The sequence below is a fragment of the Ursus arctos genome, unplaced genomic scaffold, assembly GCF_023065955.2.
Source record: "Ursus arctos isolate Adak ecotype North America unplaced genomic scaffold, UrsArc2.0 scaffold_3, whole genome shotgun sequence".
NCBI classification, from domain to species: domain Eukaryota; kingdom Metazoa; phylum Chordata; class Mammalia; order Carnivora; family Ursidae; genus Ursus; species Ursus arctos.
The window spans coordinates 46,184,386-46,207,487 of NW_026622985.1; the positions used below are offsets into that span (position 1 = coordinate 46,184,386).

Genomic DNA, 23,102 nt, shown 5'->3' on the forward strand with positions numbered 1-23,102 from the left:
GTTCCAAGTACTAGTGCTGACTAATCTAGTACTTCCCAACATTGAGAAATGTATTAAAAGGGGGAAAAAATTTAAGAACTCTACCCACCCACTTTAAAAAAAAAGTTTCTTATGAATATAAATGTAAACTTTGCTTAGGACCTTCGTTCCACTGTAAACCAAAAAAAAAAAAAAAAAATTTACAAACTAAATGCAAACAAAGCTACAAAATCAGTAACACTGAGAATTAAAATTAATTTAACTTGACAGATGATACTCTGTTGTTAAAATTAAATTGCCTCTAGAAGTGAATATGGTATGGACTGCTATGGTTCTGATTTCATTTTTTTGTTTAGTTTGTTTTGTTTTCTTTTTTCTTTTAAGATTTTATTTATTTATTTGACAGAGAGAGAGCTCACAAGTAGGCACAGCGGTAGGCAGAGGGAGAGGGAGACAATGCAGGGCTCGAAGGGCTCACAGGGCTCGATCCCGGGACTCTGGGATCATGATCTGAGCCGAAGGCAGACCCTTAACCAACCGAGCCACCCAGGCACCCCTGTTTAGTTGGTTTTCAAGTCCAGTGTATCTCTAGGACTATGGGCCAAATGATATCTCTGCTTTGCGACTTATTTCCTGTGTGACACTGGACAAGTTATCTAACTTCTCAGTTCCTCAGTTTCTGTGTCTATAAATTTAGAGATCACTGTATTTACCATAATAACACACAAGACAAATAGCACTTTAAATGCTTTACAGACACTAACTCATCTGATCCTCCCAACAATGTTGTAAGGTAGGTACCAAGGAGAACCGGACGCTCAGAAACAGTAACTTGCCCAAGGCCACATCACCAGCAAATGACAGGATTCCAAATCAGACCTGCATGGTGAAGCACCACCCCATGTCGTCTCTCATCATGCTGTTGCTTAAAAATAATTCCTAGCTCATCAAGATCAAATGTATCAACACATGTAAAGTGCTAAGAATTATGCCTGGCTCATACCAACATTCAATAAAGGCCACTTCCAGTTGTTATTTTCTCATATCTCCCATTATTTTTGAGAGTACAGTGATGTCCCAAGGACCTTCACTTGACAAGAATGTAACACAGACTAAGTCCGTCTCAGTTAGTTTCTCATGGCGTGAGCCAATGAAATTGGTGAACCACACTGTCTCTGCACGAAAGCACCTTGATGTACAATGTAGACCCAGAAACATCACAGCATTAACTAGACTAAACTTGACATTAATTCTCTTTTATAGCATCTTTAAAATAAAAACTGGTCTACACCTAAGAAAATATCCAAGGATCCCCCCATCCCTTCCAGAAATGTACTTTATAAAATCGCTCACTTGTTTATACTTTGAAAAACTGAAAGCTATGGACTGTTTAAAAGCAGAATGTGCATCCCTGGTGGATTTTGAGCGGATCCTGTTTCCTTTTGCCCGGCACAGTACCTGGCACACAGCTGGGGCTCACATGTTTGCTGAACTGAATCCCAGAGCCACCGAGGGAAGGGAGAAATTACCCAGAGACAGGAACAACAAAAGACGGCAGTGCCAAAAAGTTCAGCCAGAACTGTGCAGAACAAACAGCAAAACAACCAACTCCATGTCCCACGGTTCTAGGCAAAGAAGGCTCATGATAACTGTAGTTGTGACTGACTGAAAATTGTTGAGATCAGATGAGGTGGGCTCAGCTCATCAGCACCTGTTGGGTTCAAATCCGATTTTTTTTCTTTTTTACATTTAGACTTCCCTTGTCAGTATGAAGAATAAATTTGCCTTACTCTCTGGGGGTCCAGATTTGAGCCTGGCTGCTTCACAGAAAGAAGACTGGAAACTGGGAAGCCTTCAAGCTGGGCTAAGTGGCCTCTCTGCCATTCCAGGACAGATATGGCTATTTCATTCTCGAGAGTAAACCAACAACCACTTTAACTCTGTCCGCAGTCCCACCCATACCCATCCCGGAGCGGTGACTGTGCAGGAGAAGCCACGTAGTCACGCTCTTGGCACCTGCCAGGTAACGGGACTCAGTGAACTCCTCTGGGACATCCACTCGGGGACTCAAGGAGAAACATGGCTTCTGGCTCGTCCCGGCGGCCTACATCTCCCTCCCCGGCACCCGAAGCGGCGGAAGTGGGACAGGCGTTGGGAGAGTGGAGGGGAAGGCGCAGAAGAGCGCGGGGAGAGGATCCAAGCTGTGCTAAGGGCGCCGAGGACTGTGGACGCCTAGCCAACATCTTCGCTTCCCTGCGGGTTTCTGCGGAGGCCGGGGGCTTCTGGAAGAAAGCCAGGGAGGCCAGGACGCAGAACCCTCAATGTAGCAAATTACAGACCTAGTTCTGTGCCCTTATAAAGAACGCTTCTCCTTAGGAGTCCTCCCCCCGCCCCAGGCGGGGGCGGGGACAGCTATGGGATCCAGATCTTTCGGCCTCCGGAAGTCCAAACGGCCCTTTAGACACCCTTCTAAGAACCCGAGGCCACCGTCGCCAAGACTGACGGTGGTCAAAATCACCTTGAGAGTTTTGAAGAATGCGCATCATGGGACCCATACACAGAGATCGCTCATTATAATCTGAGCTGGGGCCTGGAAATGTGTATCTTTCCAAAAGCTGGTTTGGGAGACGAACCCCTGCAACCTCCAATCTTGTCCCAGCAGTGCTTCTCGCTCCCCTCCTCTCCGCCCCCGCAACCAGTCCCAGACCACCGAGAGAAACGCTATGTGCCAGTGCGAGGCCACCAACCCCTCAGAACCGCAGCGGAGGGTCAGCCCGGCCAGGGGCGCCCCCAGGGCTCCGCCACGCCCCCAGACCAGGCAGGCAGCGCCCCGTTGCAGCCCAGCACCCATACCTTTCCCGATGACTTCTAGCAGCTCCTTTTCTTCCTGGGTCAACTCGCCTTTCGTTATATGAACCATTGCTCCCGCCAGCTTGAAGATAATTCTGTTTCTTTGGAGGTATTAAAAAGAAACTGTGTGTGTGTTAGGAATGCCAACCGCAATGGGGCAACTCCAGACCAGGACGCTGAGTAGCCAACCGCGGAAGCGTTCGAATTCTCTCCTCCCTCCCGCGGGCTGGCGAGCAGCTGGCGAGCCCCGGCGAGCCGGGAGGTCTGTCGCTGCAAGCCCAGCGACAGTCACCGCCCGCCCGCGCGTCATTGGCCAGGCCGGGAGGAGGAGCTACAGGAGGCGGCAGCGAGAGACTCCCATTGGAGCAGCCTGGCAAGGAAAAACCCAATGGAGAAAATCAGAGGGGGGAATTAGATTCCTCTTCCACGTTCCCCACCCCTCCTGCCGCTCTCTTCAATATTTAGACACAAACAATCTTTACATTCTCTTTTCAGAAGTTCTGGGTCCGTCCGTGGCTGCTCGCGGCGTGCAGAGGTCCCTGGATCTCTCTACAAGCCCCCACTGTTTCCCCAGGAGTGGCGCAGCCCGGGCCGGGGGCGGGCTGGGAGGCGGGGCGGCGCGGGAGGCGGGGCTGCGACGGGCTCTGTGGGTCGATGTCAATGTGTCTGTCCTTCACTCCTCCATTGTCTGCCGCCGCCACTGCCGCGGGTGCCACCGCCGCTGCCGGAATCGTCGCAGCCTGCAGCCTCGCGCGTCGCCGCTACCTCCTCGGACAGGTGAGAAGCAACCTAGGTGGAACAGGGGAAGCCCGGAAGGCGGCGGGAACGGCGGCCGCCGCGCGGCGGGAGGCTTCCATCCGGGCCGAAGCTGGCGGGCAGGAAGCATGTGCCTGCTGGGGCGGCTTCCTGTCCCCCGGTGGGGAAGCCTGCCCTCTACCCCACTATCATCGCATATACCGCGAATCAGTACCCCAGATTGAAGGTTCGCCACTTGCCACTTTCGGCTGCCCGGGGAGACCCTGGGACAGAGAACCGGCGGGGGCGGGCCACGCGGTGGGAAGCGGCGGGTGCATATCGTCTCGTGCGTGGCACCGCCAGATGCGGCTCCCCAGAGGCCGGGGCTGGGGCTTTGGTCTAGGGGTGGGTTGGGGAGGAGGGCTTCCCAGTGCGACCGAGGTGAACGCATCATGAGAGTAGTCTCTGAAGAAGATAGTTCTCTTTTGGCAAGCCTTGACCGCCAACCCCCACCTCCCCCGCCCCCGCCGTCCAAAACACACACACTACTTGTCATCTCCTCTGGCCTCTGTGGAAGCTGTGGAAGAAAACCGGATCTGATCGCCCTATGGTGCCTGTTAAGGATGTTTGGAAGCAATTTACACTTAAACTAATACTTCGTTTATGAGAGGTGGCCTGGGAGGAAGGGGGAAGGAAGGGCCCCTGCTCTGCTAGAGTTCCCAGTCTCTTTGTAACTCAGATCTTGAGATTTATGGAAATAGGGAGGGGAGGGGATGGGGGCGGAGATTAAATTGGTGTTGCTGTCTATATATAGCCTTAGATTAGCCTCTTAATCCAACCTTCATTCAACTGTAATATGTTGCCTCGAGCTTTGAGCTTCCACCATAGGTAGCTAGGGGATAAATACGAGTGTGTACCCTTCCGTGGCTCAGAAGCAAGTCTTGCTGGCTAATACGAAGTCAGTCATTCCTCCAGGGCGCACATCCATAACATATTTACCGCCTCAGTGAAAGCTTCTTTAGAAATTAGAGTTCATGTGTTACTGTTGTTTCTCTATGGACTAGTATAGATTTTTCTTCCTAGACCCATCTACTTCAAAGAGAAATATTTGAATAATCATCTAGACTTTTTTTGTTAAGCATCCACACCACCCTCTTTCTCCCCACAGTGCCATGTATGAAATGTAATGCCTTTTCCTCTGGCCTTATGCCTTCGATCTTTCTCTTTCTTTCTTTCTTTCTTTCGAGCATTCACGAACACTTCTGAAATCCTGGAAGATGTTCATCATTATTTCCTGCATTTAACAAAATCTTTTCTAAACTCCAGCTGTTTTCTTTTTAAGGCTTCATCTTTACAGGCTGGGGCAGATCTGAGCCAGAACATCTCACATGAAAATATTTTGTAATTATTCATCTCAATGTATAACAAAGAAACTGTTGTTTGATGATGCCTTAATAATGATGTGGCTTGTTCAAACAACAAGTAGTAGGGCTTTTGAGAGTGACCAGTCTTTTGTAACACTTAAAATGCTGTTAACTGCCACAGTTACAATCGATTTAAAAACACAGTATCATGCAGAAGAAACCCACAAACCTAAGAAAATGCTTGCAGAGTAACCTCCTCTAACATGTGACTGAACATCTTATGGTGGATGTGTGTCCGGAATTGGGTACCTCATTGCCACTATTTCCATCTCTTGTGCCAAATTGGGGCCATGGTTACTTGAAGGTCACATCTGTTTGTCTCACTGAGGTTGTTAGTTCCTCGAGGATAGCAACTTATTACCTATTTTCTTGGTGCTTATTGGCATCTGGTTGGTATTTAGTATGACTTCAGTAAATTTACTCAATGCCATTTAAAGGCAAAAACTAACATCTATGAAGAAATGCAAATAAATAATACGTTGTTAAAATTCCTAGAAACAGATGTGTAATGGATAGCATTCATCAGATGGATTACATTAATCATTTTGTACAGAGTAAATATTTAATGTAGGAATAAGATTAGCTAATGAGCATACCTTAAACTTGATCAAGGAACTTATCTGGTACTAAGAATGTATTCCTGTCAAAGAAGTTTTATTGGTAATAAAATAGCTACCGCCCTCTTATGAAGTATTTAATTTGTGCCAGATATTCTAGCAGATGCTTTGTATGGGATTAAATTTAACCATCGTTATAGTGACCTGAATTGGCCAATGTAATCTGTTTCGGCAAATAAGAGGACAGAAACGAAAAGAACTTAATAAATTTGCCCACCGCCCCACAGCAGGAAGTATCCAAGGCAGAATTGGAACCCAGATCTGTCTCCAAAACCTTTTCTCTTTCCACTATTTTCAGCCTACGTGGCTGGCAGTAAGGGGAAAAGTATATATTCTTTTGACTAGCTAATAGATAGCACATTCCTGTGGTTCAGCAGGCCACAGGTACAAAAGCCTCCTTCTTGCCTCTTTTCCCAGTCTTTTCTCCATGCCCTGCAACCATTGGAATTTGCTTCTCTCATATCCTTCCTGAGATATTTTATGTGTTTATAGCTTGTATGTATATTCCCACTTTTTGACAGAAATTGGAGCATACAAACACATTGATCCACACTGCATAATAAAATTTGCACGATGCTTTGGTCTCTCTTCTGTTTCTTTTGTCACCTTTTTAAAAATAATGTTTTCTGAAATGTCTGAAATGTTTATGTCTCCTCCTCTCTTTTCTATTACTGCCACCCTAGACCTCTCCTGGCCTGTTGCTGTGGATTCCTCAGTAGCCTGCTTCTTTCTCTCTCACCTCCCTCCATGCAGCTAATTCAAGGTGGCACCAGTTCAGTAAACCTTGAGCACCCATCATCCACCCAAGCATGAGACATACTCTAGAAAGACAGAATCGATTCACTTAAAATGTGTCAATAGCTTTCCACTGGCCACAGAACAGAGGCCCAGTTCTTGCTTGGAAGGCTCCAACTTCTGGTCCCAGCCTGCATTTCCAGTCAGCCAGCCCCTCCCACACATGCTAAGGTCACCACACTGCTGGTTCCCTCACATGCCAGTAATTTCCACCCCTTTGTTCCTGTTTTTGTCTTCCTGGAATGCCCTCCCTTCCTTCACCACTAAGTCTCTTGTCTCCTCCTCAGTCTGATGGACTGCTCAACTTTCAAAATACCACTTACATGTAAACCCTTCTCTCTAGCTTTCATGGTCACCTCTCCCATCTTACCCGGTGAGGGTATCACAGATGCTAGTAAACACATTTCTTCCTCTGTTTGTGGGAGATAAGCGAAATCTTTATAGGGGAGTTGCTGGTACCATTATTGGCATGCTCTACGTCTCTCCTACCTTCTTAGGAGCCCCAGTGCCTCCCCACCCCAATCATTGCTTCTTCATCTGGCTGCCCATGAAAATACCTGAAGCAGGTACCTTCTCATGACATTCTATTATGGTTCTTACTAATCTGTTTGACCCCATCTCTTTCTCAACTCTGAATTAACTTGGACTAATTTACCCTTGTTTCTCAAAATTGTATGCCAGTGTCTGGCACCTAGTGTATACTCGGCACTTGCGGATTTGAATTTAGTTTGATCTCTAAGTTATTTTAGGTGGATTTGTTTCTGTACTAATCCTTCCTGGCAATGTGACGTGATGTGGCACTGAGCACACACAGCGTAACCAAGGGCAGAAGGCCTTCAAATGTTTCATTCTCAAGTTTCTTGACATTCTGATTGATGAATGCTGTCAACTAAGAAAAAAAATTGTTGATATGCACATGTTACAGATTTTTGCATATCATTCCTGGATTTCCCCCATTAAAACCCCCGACCTCCAATTCTCTACTTTTAGAGAATGCTGTTTCCTTTTTGTTGCAGGGGAATAGCTTGTTTTTGAGCATTGTATCTTTCTGGGTAATGTTTCCTTGACATTTGATTTTCTTTTCTTAGGTACATTTTTTGACTTGAGAGACTATTTGATGCTATTACAGAATTTTATTTTGTTTTACGTTTGAAAAAACTATTGTAGCTATATTTTTAAAAGATCCCTTGTCTTTTAGAGATATGTGCGGAATTATTTAAGGAGGGAATTATATGACATCTGAGATTTGCTTCAATATAATTCTGTGACCATGGGGGACAGACACTGAGTAAGAGTATTAATAAGGAAATTGACTTGTTAACAGTTGAAGCTGGGTAATGAGTACATTGACTTCATTATACTGTTCTCTCTACTTTTGGGTATGTTTGAAATTTTCCATAATGAAGTTTTTAACAGGAGAATTCGAAAGTAGTACAGCCTCTAAAAATTGTCGTTGTTGTTTAACAAAGCAGAAGAAATAATATGAATAAAAATGTTCTTTCTCTACACTTGGAGTTTATCTTATGCAATTACTCATTTAATGTTCAAACAGTTACACCTCAGTCTGCAAAGGACTATCTTGTGAACAATGCATTTCCATAAACTGTTCATATCACATTTTAGCTTCACAAAACTAAAAGGTAGGTGGCATTGCTCAGTGCTTGTGTCACAGGCTTATGAATATCTCACTGGAAGCTAATTTTCATCTTTTTTGAAAAATGACAAAGTAATTTGCAGACAAGTGTGAACGAAGGGTACAAATATATTTAATTTAACTGAAAAAAACAAGATGTTAATGAAGTGGAGATACTGGTTGTCTTCTTTGTCTCAAACCATTTCCCAAAAAAGAAGTACCAAAACTGTTGTGAGCAATATCAGCATTGTTAGGACAACATATTAATGTAGGAATATAAGGGCCAGACTCAGAACTTGGGCCTGCAGGATTCTTACTCAGGGTTTGCTTAACTAAATGCTAATTTTTACACTTACTTCCTGGATGCTTACAACTTTATAACTTAATGTTTCCTGATGTTTGTTTCTCTTCTTATGTTTTGGACTTTTTAAATGTTGATGTTTCCCAAGGCCAACGTGGAAATTTTTTGTATCATTTTTAACATGTCTTCCCAGACTTTGAAGGATTTTTTGAAGATTTACTTAAGCTTCAAAGTGAAGTCTTCACAAGTCTAAGGACAATGTAGCCAATCCAGTCTCATTGCCAGATATTGTTAAAGCACACATTAGTGTATCTCCATCTTCAGCTCATATTTATATTAACTATATTGCTGTGCAATTTAAAATTCTAGGCTGGTGCCTCTTATCTGAGTATAACAGAACGGTTCCAATAATTAAAAATAGAAAGCTATTTCTGCATCAGAAGGAAAAAGTTAGTATTCCCTTTTAATTCCCAATTAATATATTTAGGCTAGAAAATTTGTGGTTTTGTCTCTTGCCATTTGATTGTCTATTGTGCGATTGTGTTAAGCCCAGAAGACAAAGCACCTCTTTAAACTACATTGATCACCCTCTGAGCAGAATCTCTTCCTGGTCTGTTGATCCTGGAGTAAAGCAGCCCTATTAAGTAGCCTCTTCTGATCTTGTAGGAAATGATTATGGATGGTCTCTGGGAGCCAGCCAAGCACAACCAGAGCCCTGGGAATTGGAGGGAGAAAACCATGGCTCCAGCTTCTGGGATGAGATGTATTTTCCAAAGCAATTTCCCTTGCTTTCAATTTCTTCATATATATACACCAGAGATGCTCACCAAACCTATAGGGTGACTTTGAGAATGCTTGAGGGTATGCTGTACTGTAAAATGTTCTGTAAAAACAATTCTGTCTATAAAAAAGCCAATTCTGTCTACTTACAGTTGGAAAAAACACAATTATAGGCCAATTGAGAAAACATTTCAATATAAAATTGTATGGGCATTAGTACTTGCTATATACCTATCTTCCTCGATTTGGGAAGATAAAATTAGTTTTTGAAGATTCTATTTATTTATTTTAGAAAGAGAGAGTGAGGGAGAGCAAGCAGAAGCAGTAGGGAGGAGCAGAGGCTGAGCAGGGAGCCCGATGCGGGACTCGATCCCAGGACCCTGAGATCATGACCTGAGCCAAAGGCAGATTGTTAACTGACTGAATCACCCAGGCACCCCAAGATAAAATTATTTTTTTAAAGAGAGTCGTAAAAGATATAATTCTAATAATTATATCTTAGAATTGATATGTTAGTAAGAAAAATCTTGGTGTGCATCTATTATGATCAGTGAATCCCAAAGAATAAGACATGGTCTTTGTCCTCAAGAGGTTTATATTATCCTTCAGGAGACACGCCAGTCCCTGACCCAATAGGGACTGAATGAAGTAATCGTCCTAAAGCTCTGGCCTGCTTATGTCAGCCCATAGGTTAGAAACCTTTGAGAACCCTTGGCTTGTTCCAGTGGCTTCTCTCAAGCCTGCCAATCTTTCAGCTCTAGTTGGAACAATGTTGTTAACTCCTCTACCCACCCACTAGCTTCCTGATCCTGGAATGCCCTCCTCCACCCATTTCTGCATATCAAATTTTACTCAAATCCTTCTCAGCTCAAATGACCCCTCTTCCACACAGCCTTCTCCAATCTCCAACCAGAGCTGTACAGACACCAGTGTAAATTCCAAAATGGGTGGATCTCAGTGGGAGGGCTAATTCCTGGAGAAAGTGAGATTTTGAACTGAGTCTGAAAGGACTGGTGGATTTGGCAAGCCAGAGAATGGACAGCATTCCAAGGAGAACAACCCCCTAGAAAAACAATTATAAAAAACATTGCAACATTATAAATATTTGTAAGATAAATATGGGGTACTGTTTTATGGCCAACCATACTAGAACTAGCAATGAGTTCACGCAAAGACATGTTTTTTTAATGTGTCAACTTTTTAAGATCATAAAAGTAGTAGATTGTATTTTAAAGCACACTTTGATGGTGTTCTTGCTCTCAAATACTTTATAAAATGTGACATCATTTAGTTTCAGACTAAATTCAAAATTACAAACCACCGTCTTCAGCATTGGTGTTAGCAGGAAGTTGATGATAGACATTAAAACAAACAATGGAAGAGAAAATCGTGTATCTATTAGAATATCTTGCCCTTGATTATACAATGATTTAAAATTATTCAAAATAACTAGAATACAAATAGCTAGAAAATAGGTAGGAAATTCTTTGTGAGGTTTATTTTCTAAATAAAATCTGTCTGAATATTTAATCCATGAAATTTTAAAAATCTATCCGTTAAAGGAATTTTAGGACTTTTTACTTTTTCAATTTGACTATTTTCCAATCAGACTATTCTAATATTTTTTTTCCTACTTTTACTCAATGGAATGCTGAAACAGTTAAACCTGAGAGCTAGGACAGGGATTTAATAATCGGATTAATGTGAATCATTTTAATGCAGGATTGTGGTTGTCATTAGGAGTTTCTGTAGGCTTTTCCCTTGGTAACTATTAGGGAATAAAACACTTGATGGTATAGAATAATTTTTGGATTTTTAATATAAAGTGTGCAAATATTAGCAGGATGTACACAAGAATACTTTTCATTCTTAGCTCACTCTAATGTTGATATTGATGCCATGGGTCTCTTTAGTGTTTTTTGGGCAGTTAAATGCCAAATGAAAGGATTTGGCTTGTTCTGAATTTGGCATGTGTTGAGTGAAGAGTGCCAAAAAATGTTCTAATGGTCATATTTGTAAACCATCTATTTTGAAAATAAAGGTTTAGGTAACTCACTGAGTGAACTGTTCTTTTGGCAAATGCCAAAGAGACAGTGCCTTTGTTATTCTTTCTTGATTTTTAATATCAGGTGTATCTTTTGTTTGTTTATGTCAAAAAAGAAAAATATAGTGATAACATATTAGAAAGCATAATGCCCCACATTTATAGTAAAGGTAGTGTCTTGGGGTACCTGGGTGGCTTAGTCGGTTAGGAGTCTGACTTTGGCTCTGGTCCTGATTGCAGGGTCCTGGGATCCAGCCCTGAGCTAAGCAAGGAACCCACTTCTCCCTGTCCCTCTGCCCCTCCCCCCACTTGTCCTCGCGGTCTCTCTCTCTTTTAAATAAATGGGGTCTTTAATACATACATACATGTACACATAAATATAGTATCATTTTGGGCTGCCTTTAATTTTCTCAACTATACAAATAATATTTTAGTAGGAAAACAACTTAAATCTGTGAAAGATGTAGAATTATATTTTGTCTATTCATACTTCAATTTATTTTTATGTTAGATGAGGACTTTCAAAGAACAGTTGTTAGGAGAACCTGGGTGACTTGGTTCAGCATGGGACTCTTGGTTTCAGCTCAGGTCATGATCTCATGGGTTGTGGGATGGAGCCCTGCATAGGGCTCCGGGCTCAGCACAGAGTTGGTTTGAAGATTCTATCCCTCCGCCCCTCCTCCCATTTGCGTGTGTGCATGTGTTCTCTCTCTCTCTCTCTCTCAAAAAAAAAAAAAAAACAACTTTAAACAAAACAAAACCCAGTTGTTAGATGTACTCTTATCTTTGAGGACTTCTAAGTAAATCACAAGAAAACCCCCAGGCAGAGGTAAGTAATAAGAAGGAATACCAACTCTTAAACACTGCAGAGAATATATCATAAGCCACTGTGAGGTGAGCAGTTTTAGAATATTCTACTGTCATCCTGTTCTTGCACATTCCCACAAAGGACCTTACTACTTTTCAAATTAACTTCAGCAGCTTCCTGGATTTGTGATTTTTTTTTTTTTTTTAAATCAAGTTAGTTAACATACAGTGTATTACTAGCTTCGGGGTTAGAATTTAGTGATTCATCAGTTGCATATAACACCCAGTGCTCATTACATCAAGGGCCCTCCTTAATACCCATTACCCAGTAGTTAACCCATCCTCCCACCCACCTCCCCTCCAACAACCCCTCAGTTTGTTCCCTCTAGTTGAGAGTCTCTTATGGTTTGCCTCCCTCTCTGTTTTTATCTTATTTTATTATTCCTTCCTTTCCCCTATGTTCATCTGTTTTGTTTGTTTAATTCCACATATGTGTGAAATCACATGGTATTTGTCTTTCTCTGACTGGCTTATTTCGCTTAGCATAATACACTCTAGTTCCATTCACATTGTTGCAAATGGCAAGAGTTCATTCTTTTTGATGGCTGAGTAATATTCCATCATACACACACACACACACACACACACCACATCTTCTTTATCCATTCATCTGTCAATGGGCGTCTGGGCTCTTGCCATAATTTGGCTATTGTGGACATTGCTGCTCTAAATATTGGGGTGCATGTGCCCCTTTGAATCACTATGTTTGTATCCTTTGGATAAATACCTAGTAGTGCAATTGCGGGATGGTAAGGTAGCTCTGTATTTAATTTTTTGAGGACCCTCCAAACTGTTTTCCAGAGTGGCTGCTCTGATTTGCATTCCCACCAACAGTGTAGGATGGTTCCCCTTTCTCCTCATCCTCGCCAACATCTTTTATTTCCTGAATTGTTAATTTTAGCCATTCTGACCCGTGTCAGGTGGTATCTCTGTGGTTTTGATTTGGGTTTCCCTGATGCTGAGTGATGTTGAGCGTCTTTTCGTGTGTGTTAGCCATTTGTATGTCATCTTTGCAGAAAGACATCCATTCATGTCTTCTGCCCATTTCCTGACTGGATTTTTTGGGTTTTGGGTGTTGAGTTTGATAAGTTCTTTTTGGATTTTGGATACTAGCCCTTTATCCGATATGTCATTTACAAATATCTTCTCCCATTATGTAGGTTGCCTTTTAGTTTTTTTGATTGTTTCCTTTGCTGTGCAGAAGCTTTTTATCTTGATGAAGTCCCATGTGATCATTTCTAAGAAAAAATAATAACATGTGTTTTTCTTAGTGTACAGGGTAATAGAATTGGGTTATTATAAACAGGAAGGAGAACCCCACATTGCTGGGACAGAGGAAACTGCTGGCTGGGGGAAGGGATGTGGCATCAGTATTCAAGAGTGTGAAGATTGTGTTTTTGTTAGAGGTGAGCCTCTACAGGAAACAATATGATAATCAGCTTCTGTAGTACCAGAAACCATGGTGCCGTAAATTTCCTACTATTTACATGTCCCTGAGGGGCAAGACTTCTGTTAATTCCGCTCACTAAAGTGTTTTTTTCCTTAATAGAACTCCATGGACAACGATTTGGCATTTGGGAGGTAGCATATGCCAATTCAATTTATCCAAGTGCTGAACCGGACTTGAAAATTAATATTTATGCTTTACTCTATCTAATTCTAAACCATAAAATCTATGAGGCAAATAATGAAAAAGCTGCCTTCGAGTATCTTATAAATAATTGCCCAAGACACGGCAACAATTTTCGTTGGCTTTTTGGAATGTGCACTAAGTGGAGACTGGATTGGTCAGATTGTGGCCCCAGCTATTCCCTGAATGTAAGCTCCTGAGGGAAGGAATTTGTTGCTTTCATCTCTGCTTTATCACCAAGGTTAGGACGGAATGCATGACCTCAGGCAAGTGGTGTGATACCTCAGAGCCTTGTTAGATGGTTAAATGAGGATCTGGTGTTAGGTCCCTGGTTTTCAAAGTTTTCCATGCTTCATGGATATCAGTTAAGAAACACATGTTTAATTATTAAAACATTAATAAGCACAATTGTACATCACATGCATCGTGTGATCACTTTAACATGCTGGAGACCATTGCTTCTTGTTAACTTGCCCTGCCAGGCTTTTGTGCAGTGCTTGGGTCAAATCTCCACCTGCTAGAAAGTGAGCACCACGCAGCTTTTTTGGCTGGCCCCCAGTTGAATTCCTGTTGACTAGTACCAGTCATATGCTTGATAAATAAATACAAATACACGATTCTCTTTATGTTTAAACCTTTTAAAAGTGTACCTGAGAATTTATAGCTCTCTGCTGTTTTGTTTGTTGAGTTTCCTGTTTTTTGTCTTTTTCATTTTGAGTTTGTAAGTCCACTGCTATAAAATTCTCTCAGGGAGTACAGTCCTGTATCATCAGTGTGCTGTGATTCATTAAGTCCTAGGCTTGGCTTTGGCATTCCTATCCAGCTCATGCTCTGCCCATTGTGAAATACTCGTGTGTAGGGTAAGTGTTTTTTGTGTGCAATCCATCAAATAAGGCTTCATCTGCTAAACAGGCTTGGGCAGGTCTCCTTCTGGGATGATGGGGGCAGGAGTGCCTTGGTTGAGAGAGCTCATAAATGTGAAAAGTTGGATGCCTGCCCACCACCACCTTTGAGCTTCCTTAAAGTCCATTATCATGTTTTTTAAGCAAATGCTCCACAGCTAAATTCTCCCACTGGTTATTAGTCAGGGGTGTTATCTTATTTTTTTTTCTAGAGGATTCTATTTTCCTCTCCTTGATTAAAATCCAGAGAAAAATGAAATATACTTCAATCCTCTTTGTCATAATAACATCTTCTAACTTCCCACTTGAACTAGTAGTCATATATACTCTTATCAGTTTTGCTTTTGATACAAAATCAGCTTTACTAAAGTCACTTGCTCGCTGGCATTTGGTACCACTCCCTACTGATTCTTTTTTTTTTTTTAAAGACTACCTTTTTAAGAGCAGTTTAGGTTCATAGCAAAATTAAGAGGAAGGTGCAGAGATTGCCCGAATACCTTCTGCCTCCACACATACACAGCCTTTGCCATTATCATTCTCCCCCACCAGAGTAGTACATTCGGTACAACTGATGAATTTACAGATGATGTGATAGCATATGGTCTGGCATATCTTGGGTTCCCATTGTAAGTGTTCAAGCCATTTTCTTTTCTTTTCTTTTTGTCTTTTTTTTTTTGATATTTATTTATTTGAGAGGCATGGGTGAGGCAGCGGGAGAGGGAGAAAAAGTCTCAAGCAGACTCTGCGCTGAGCACTGAGTCTGGCCCAGGACTCGTCTCTGAACCGGGAGAAAGTGACGTGAGCTGAAACCGAGAGTCCGACATTCAACCAGCTTGCCATCCAGGCGCCACTGAACCCATTTTCTGTACACATGTATGTGTACTTGTTGATATATATGCACAGACATTTTCTGAAAGGACATATAAGACAATGTCAAAGTATGTGTTACTCTTTCTATGGAGTGGCATTCCACTAATGGACATAAGATTACGAATGAAAGTTGAAAAGTAGTGGTCTTTATTTTTTCACTTTTATGTGCTTTTATACTGTGCTAGTTTTTTTTGCCATCAGTGTGTTAGTAGTGCTTTACAGTTTAAAAGAGCCCAATAAAATAAAATATTTCCAATTTTCCTAAAGTGATGCATTAGAACACATGGCTTTTAAAATAAAGATCCTAGAGGATGTTATTGAATCAGATTTCATGACTGCGTATTCTAATGCAATTTTGTTAAAGTTGTTCTTTGTTGTGATATTAGAAAAGATGATAGAATTGGATTTAAATGTTTTCTGTATGTGTGCACTCCCCCCCCCAATGGAGGATTAAGCAGTATGTTAAAATGTATACAGTGGCCATTACTTAAAGTTAGAATTATGGATATTTTTTCTTTTTCCCCTATTTACCCTAAATGTGCAATAATGGATTTATGATGAGCTGATTTTATTAATTTTAAGAAATTATTTTCTCTATAAAAAGTATTTTTTCACACCTTATACCAGTAATCCACAGGTATGCATTATAATATATAAAATACATGACCATATATTAATGAGATGAGCAAACAATGGGTAACATAAAACCATATCTTGGTAGATATAGCCCTTCCAAATCATCACTTTGTGAGATTTTATATTTACTCTGTTGATAACACAGTTGATCAATAAATATGTTTTAGGTTTTTTTTTTTTTTAATTATTTTTAAGTAATCTCTACACCTAATGTGGGGCTCAAACTCACAACCCTGAGATCAAGAATCACACACTACCAACTAAGCCAGGCATGCACCTCATCAATAAATGTTTTAAAATTGCTTTTTGAAAACTGTATTCAGAGGCGCCTGAGTGTCTCAGTTGGTTGAGTATCTGTCTGGCTCGTGGTTTCAGTTCAGGTCGTGATCTCAGGGTTGTGAGATCCAGTCCCAAGTCCCACATGCTCAGCATGGAGTCTGCTTGGGATTCTCGCTCTCTCAAATAAATAAACAAATAATTTTTTTTAAGATAAGTATATTCATTGCCTTTGAACACTGTATAAAAGAGGAATTCAGGGGCGCCTGGGTGGTGCAGTCGTTAAGCGTCTGCCTTCGGCTCAGGGCGTGATCCCAGCGTTCTGGGATCAAGCCCCATATCAGGCTCCTCTACTGGGAGCCTGCTTTTTCCTCTCCCACTCCCCCTGCTTGTGTTCCCTCTCTCACTGGCTGTTTCACTCTGTCAAATTAATAAATAAAATCTTTGAAAAAAAGAAGAGGAATTCATAAAAATATTTATTAAAAGGAATTTTGATTAATGACTGCGTAATTAGTTTAATGTATAGTTACCCTGTATTGAAGGAAGAAAGTAATTTGGTAGGTAAATTCTGGAATATATCTTTCTAAGTCAGTTATTGTTTAACATTTTGTACTTGGATGTTTTTTGCTTTGATAAATTTTTTTTAAATAAAGATGGTAAAAATACTGGTCTGTTTTATTTAAAAATTTTAAAAGCCTTTTCTGTTCAGGAACCATAATTTTGCCTTTAGATATTTGTTTTGAAATAGTAAAAGTTAAAACTTCTTATCTTTAAAAGCCTCACATCTTATTTTGCATGCATACATACACCTTTTTTTCACTGTTGACTTCATTCTTTCTATGATGGTAATCTTTAATAATACTGTTTGATTTCATATACTTCTCAATCTCTCCTCAATTAAGCCTGTAACATAGAGGACTATTTCCGTGGCAGGAATAATACACAAAATTCCGGGGATTGGTTAAGCAGGTCGTAGCTGGCTCATGTATGGTGGTCTATGTATGCAGCGGTGTAAAGAATCCCCATTCTGATGTTATAGTAAGGGTGTTTGGGGGGACTCTTTTCTTGCACATGGGAGTCAAATACAAGGAGTTATATTAACCAGAGTAACATTTGTAAGCATCTTCAAATCAAGATTTGACTTTTGCTCTATTTGCTTTTTTACTGGCGTGTGCAATCCATACAGCAGGGTTATTTCCTACTTCACAGCTGACCAAATTCTGTAGGATCTGGGAAGTTATAGGAACTCTCTTTATGGCAAGCTTTATTTCTGAGCGGTCCCAGAAAATACAAAATCCCTGTGCTGTTTAAGCCTGGGCTCTTTCAGCTCCCTGAATTGTTCTCCTTGCCCAGCCTCATTCACTCAAGTCTGTAGGACTTCAGTGTTTGCCTTTGCTTCTTGGTTCTGTACATGGATATCTACTTTATTGCTGAACCATCTGAGAGTGGGTTGCATACCCTTTGTCCCTTATTACATCAGAGCATATTCCCTTCGAAGAAGATACTTCTCTTAAAGAGCCACAATACAATAATAAAATTGAGCGAATTTAACATAGATTCTTAGCACCATAGTCTATTCTCCAGTTTCATCAATTGCCCCAGTAATGCCATAAGTATATTAAAATACATTTACAGGGCAGTACCTCCGGTCAAGGATAGCATGCTGCATTTAGTAATGTCCTCTTTTTTTTTTAATGTTTTTTTATTATATTATGTTAGTCACCATACAGTACATCCCTGGTTTCTGATGCAAAGTTCGATGATTCATTAGTTGCGTATAACACCCAGTGCACCATGCAATATGTGCCCTCCTTACTACCCATCACCAGTCTATCCCATTCCCCCACCCCCCTCCCCTCTGAAGCCCTCAGTAATGTCCTTTTGATTCTCCTTTTATTTGCTACAGTTCTTTGATTTTTGTTTTTTAAGATAGTGACATTTTTGAAGAATACAGGCCCGTTGTTTGGGAGAATGTCCCTAGATCTGCATTTGTTTCCTTGTCATTAGATTGAGATCATGCATTTTGTTTGGAATGCCACATAAATAATATCCTCTTCTAACTGTAAACATCCAGAGCCCTGTGATGTCTGTTGTTCCTTGGTTTAAGGTGTTATCTTGTTTCTCCACTGTGGAGTTTACCATTTTTCTTTTTGTAATTTTTACCAAGATGCTTTGAGGCGATCTGAATATCCTGTTGATAGTCGAGCACACCTGCCCACACGCGCACATGTCTCGGCGCTTTTAGTATACATTGATGATTCTTGCAAGGATCAATTTTTGGTGCAGTGATTGCAAAATGATGATTTTCTACTCCATGTTTCCTTCCCTATTTATCAGTTGGCATTCTACTGAAAAGAAAACTTTCATTTCTGCCCAATTACTTTCCTTTCCCTAGTGCACTGATATATTTGCTTTCTCTAAAATACATTGAGTGTGGACTTGTAGATTCTTACTTTATTCAGTGAGTCATTATTCATGCTGTTTTCAATTATTCTGATGGCCAGATTATCTCAGGTATGTTAGTGGCTTGTCCTCAGGATGGTTTCTCTGTAGTTTGATCTATTTTTACTTTTTTTTGTTAAAAGCAATTCGCTTTTGTGATACAAGACATCTCAGGATCATATGGAACCTTCCATGCTCCAACTTTGGAATCAGCCATTTATCCAAGAGACCTTTGTTTCTTTTAGTAGGAAATGAAACTTAGATGCTTTGTCATATTTCTCTTTATGCACAGATAATATTATTACTTGTGACCCTTTGGGGATTGGTTTAAACTTCAAAAGAAGTTAAAACATTTCCATTTAAACACATATAACTTTTCTAATTAAAAATTATATATCCTTATATTATAGAAAATATAGACAAGTAATGTAAGAGGAATAAAATGCCCTTTGAACTCAGTGCTCATGTTGACCACTGTTGAGTGCTAGTGTGCTTTATGTAGCTTAGATCATATCATGTACATAGAATTTGTTGGGTGGTTTTTGTTTTGTTTGGGGTTTTGGGGTTTTTTTCTTTGCTGTTTCTATTTAACATCTCATTATTTTCTCCAAGTCTGAAAAATTAAACAATTGCAGTTTTCAGTCATATATTTTATCTTTTCTTTGTTTTCCTTCTATTCTCACTATGGTGATACCCAAAAGTAGGGAAAATTTATTTGCTCATCCTTCTCTTTTTCGGCCTCCCTCTTCAGTCCCATATTGTTGCCTACCCCCCGTCTTCCCCTCTGATTATCAGAGGGTGTAAAATTATCAATGTGGAAAGACAGCAATTAGTATTAAAGACTGCGGGAAGCATTTATTTTGTATACTAATTGCACTTTTGATTTTAGCTATGACAAGCTACTCAGTGATAAATGTGTTTTCTCTAAAATTAACATCAATGTTTGGCAAACAGAAATAAGTCACTTGAGGAAATATCTGCCTGGTTGTTGATCTGGTGTGTGTAGATGTATGTGCACAGTTTTTAACTCTTGCGAGCAAAGACCATCTCTGGTTTTGCTCACAATTTTTTTCCTTTTTGGTGTAGGATTTTCCAGCTTCAGCACAACTAAAATTTTGGACCAGAGAACCCTGTGTTGTGGGGGGCTCTCCTGTGCCTTGTCCATTACTTAGCGGCGTCCATACCATCTACCTACTAGACATCAGCATCCGCACTTCCCCAGCGTGACAAAATATGGGTCTACAGACATTGCCACACGTCCCGTGGAGGATACGATGACCCCAGAATAAAACCGCTGTCCTTAACGCATAAGCACCCCCAAAATACAAATTAATATTTAAACCACAGCTGCCTAATCTTTGAGCATTTCCTTGTTTTATACCACCATTCCCTCTAAGTTCTCAAAATTTATGGTTTGAAATATTGTAGGTATGCAGTCATCACAATGCTGTTGCCTGGTAGACAAAAGTTCTAAGTGTCTTAACTTACCTAGAACAGAGGCTTGGGGGCATTTTGCTATTAAAATACTTTGAAACATTCTATTTGAGGGACTGGTTTTCTAAAAGCCCAAGTATGCTACAGTGTCTGTTGTGTATGTGTGCTTGTGTCTTCCCAAGTGTTGAGAGACTTAAGAGTCACATCCGCAAGATTAGACCATCTATAAAGTTCATCTGTAAAGGTGAATGTATATGCCTGGTCAGTTATTAAGGGAAGGGAAGGTTCTGGGAGAGATTGCATCTGGGGAAAATGGAAGTCCAGAGAAGGGAATGTACATGTCCAAGGTACTTTTAGAAGTGACTGTAAGCAGAGGGTGTGAATTGATGGGATGAAAACATTTTAGGATTTTATTTTCAATTCTTGAAGGTTTTCTAAATTAACTTCACTAAGAGGAAATAAATGACATTACATATTATCTTCATTTATTTCTATGAAGAAGTTGTATGTGATACTTAAAATGTAATTTTTAGAATATTTCTATTTTTGCTAAAAGGAAAGCAGAATATCAGCATTCAGAAACAAGGTAGGTATACTAGTAAGTTTAAGGTGTGAAACTGGGAAATGTGATAATGGAAATTTTATTGTGATGCCTTTATATCTTAAAAGATTTAGATGAACAGTTAGCTCTTAGTGCTCTTTTTTTCACAACATAATTCCTTTGGGCGTTGGTCATTCTTTCCTTGTCAGGTGGTTGCTTAGCACAATTTAAGTTTCCACCATTCATGTTCCTCTGGAAATACATAGCTGTAGATTCTTGAGGCGTGAACTATTATTAAGTTTTGTGCTCTTTAAGAAAGATTATTTGCACTTTTATACCATTACGGATAGGAAAGAGTAAGGGGGATATGAATTTAAAAGCAATATTTTTGCACTAAAGAAGGGAATATCTGATTTTATTTACAAACATTTTTCTTTTATAGGTAGACTGCTATTTTAAATTTCATCTTTTTCAATTATTATAAAAACTAAAACCTATATAGAATTTGTTTGGAGATACAGTGAACCATTTTGTAGAGGCTGGGTGATTTTGATTATAGAGAGGCTGTTTGGTACAAAATCATGATAAGGACATTAAACAAGCGAATATGATTTTGGGCAACAAAGTGTAGTGTTATTGTAAGCATTTTTCTGGTCTGTTGCTTTAGAATGTTAATAATTTACACATTCAAAGTGCAACTTAATTATTTTTGCTTCTTTTGAGATCATTGTTATCAACCCAAATGACTCCTGGACATGACAACTTTCTGTAAAGGATTTTATGATGTATGTTCTTGGAGTTTTAGCTTTAATGGAAAGGAGACTAGTTTATAACTATGGGCAGTTTTTAGTTTGTTATTTTTATGTTACATTATTCCGCTCATTTGGAACATAGACTAAAAGGTAGTTCTTGAAAGTCACTACTAAACACAAAGTACTTCCGGGGAATGTTGCAGTGAAGTGGCTCAGTTGTATTACTAGTTTTGTGTGCTAGTGTTACTGTATCTTTGTGAAACACTTTATATTTCGGAGATGATATTGTTGCCCTATAACTTTTATTATCTTAACATTGGAAGTCTTTTTTTCTCCTTACTGTCTCCAGGATTATTTACTTCACACAGAGAGTTTTGCCTTGAAGTTTGGGGGTTTTTTTCTTTCTCACAATAGCCACCTGGTTCTGAAATTTGGGCAAAATCCTCCTTTAAAATTTAATTAAAATTTAATTAAAATTTAATTTTTTAAAAAATTTAATTAAAACCTTTCTATTCTTTGGATGTATTTTCACCTCTTTTATCAAAATGAAGTGTGTTGGGCCATAATGAATTTTTTTTTAAGATTTTATTCATTTATTCGACAGAGAGAGAGACAGCCAGCAAGAGAGGGAACACAAGCAGGGGGAGTGGGAAAGGAAGAAGCAGGCTCACAGCGGAGGAGCCTGATGTGGGGCTTGATCCCACAACGCAGGGATCACGCCCTGAGCCGAAGGCAGACGCATAACCGCTGTGCCACCCAGGCGCCCCAAGGGCCATAATGAATTATTTACTACACACAGAGAGTTTTGCCTTGAAGTTTGGGTTTTTTTTTTTTCTTTCTCACAATAGCCACCTGGGTTTGAAATTTGGGCAAAATCCTCCTTTAAAATTTAATTAAAATTTAATTAAAATTTAATTTTTAAAAATATTTAATTAAAAACTTTCTATTATTTGGATGTATTTTCACCTCTTTTATCAAAATGAAGTGTGTTGGGCCATAATGAATTCCTTAGAATGGGGTTGTCCAACATAACCACTGGCCATATTGGCTATTTTCATTTTAATTAAAATTAAATAAATTTAAATTCCTTAATTGCACTCGCCACATTTCAAGGGCTCAATGGCTACATGTGTCTAGTAGCTTCCATATTAGACAGTACAGGTAACTGAACGTTTCCATCATCACAGACAGTTCTGTTGGATACACTGCTTTAGAATGGGGGGTGGCAGACCACAACCTGAGAGCCCAGTCTGATCCACCACTTGTTCTGTAAATAAAGTTTTATTGGAATAACTTGTTTACATATTGTCTATGGCTGCTATCAGGCCCTAACAGCAGAACTGAGTAGTGTAACAGACACCATGTGGCTCACAGCACCCAAACTAGTTTGTTTTATCCCTTTATAGGAGAAGATTGTGACCCCACTCTAGCATATGCATATTCGTCAAGTTGTGGTTGTTTGAAATGCCTAGTTATATGTATATATTAGCAGTATAATATATGATATAAGGCAGATTATCATAGTTCAGAGATTATCCAGACCAGAAGAACAGTCATCCCCCTATAGAAATAACAAGAAAATCAGTCCTCCTCT

The 23,102-nt window shown here is 40.1% G+C and overlaps 2 protein-coding genes across 6 annotated transcripts in view; one reads left to right on the forward strand and one right to left on the reverse strand.

The window, feature by feature from the left end:
• ANKMY2 (ankyrin repeat and MYND domain containing 2) overlaps positions 1–3,470 on the reverse strand; it is a 37,718-nt gene extending 34,248 nt beyond the window's left edge. Inside the window, exon 1 of one of the 4 annotated variants that reach the window (XM_026506942.4) lies at positions 2,833–3,470. In XM_026506942.4, the coding sequence (XP_026362727.1) occupies positions 2,833–2,899 (67 nt within the window). In that variant the 5' untranslated portion in view covers positions 2,900–3,470. Of the gene's footprint in view, positions 1–1,769; positions 2,619–2,832 lie in introns of those variants that run through there. The other 3 variants (XM_044386958.3, XM_044386962.3, XM_044386961.3) reach the window with 3 other exon arrangements.
• Positions 3,471–3,514: 44 nt separating this feature from the next.
• The window catches only part of BZW2 (basic leucine zipper and W2 domains 2), a 62,697-nt gene continuing 43,109 nt past the window's right edge, over positions 3,515–23,102 (forward strand). For both annotated transcript variants that reach the window (XM_057304544.1, XM_026506948.4), the window contains exon 1: positions 3,515–3,606. The gene's annotated coding sequence lies outside the window, so the exon portion shown is untranslated. The remainder of the gene's footprint in view (positions 3,607–23,102) is intronic.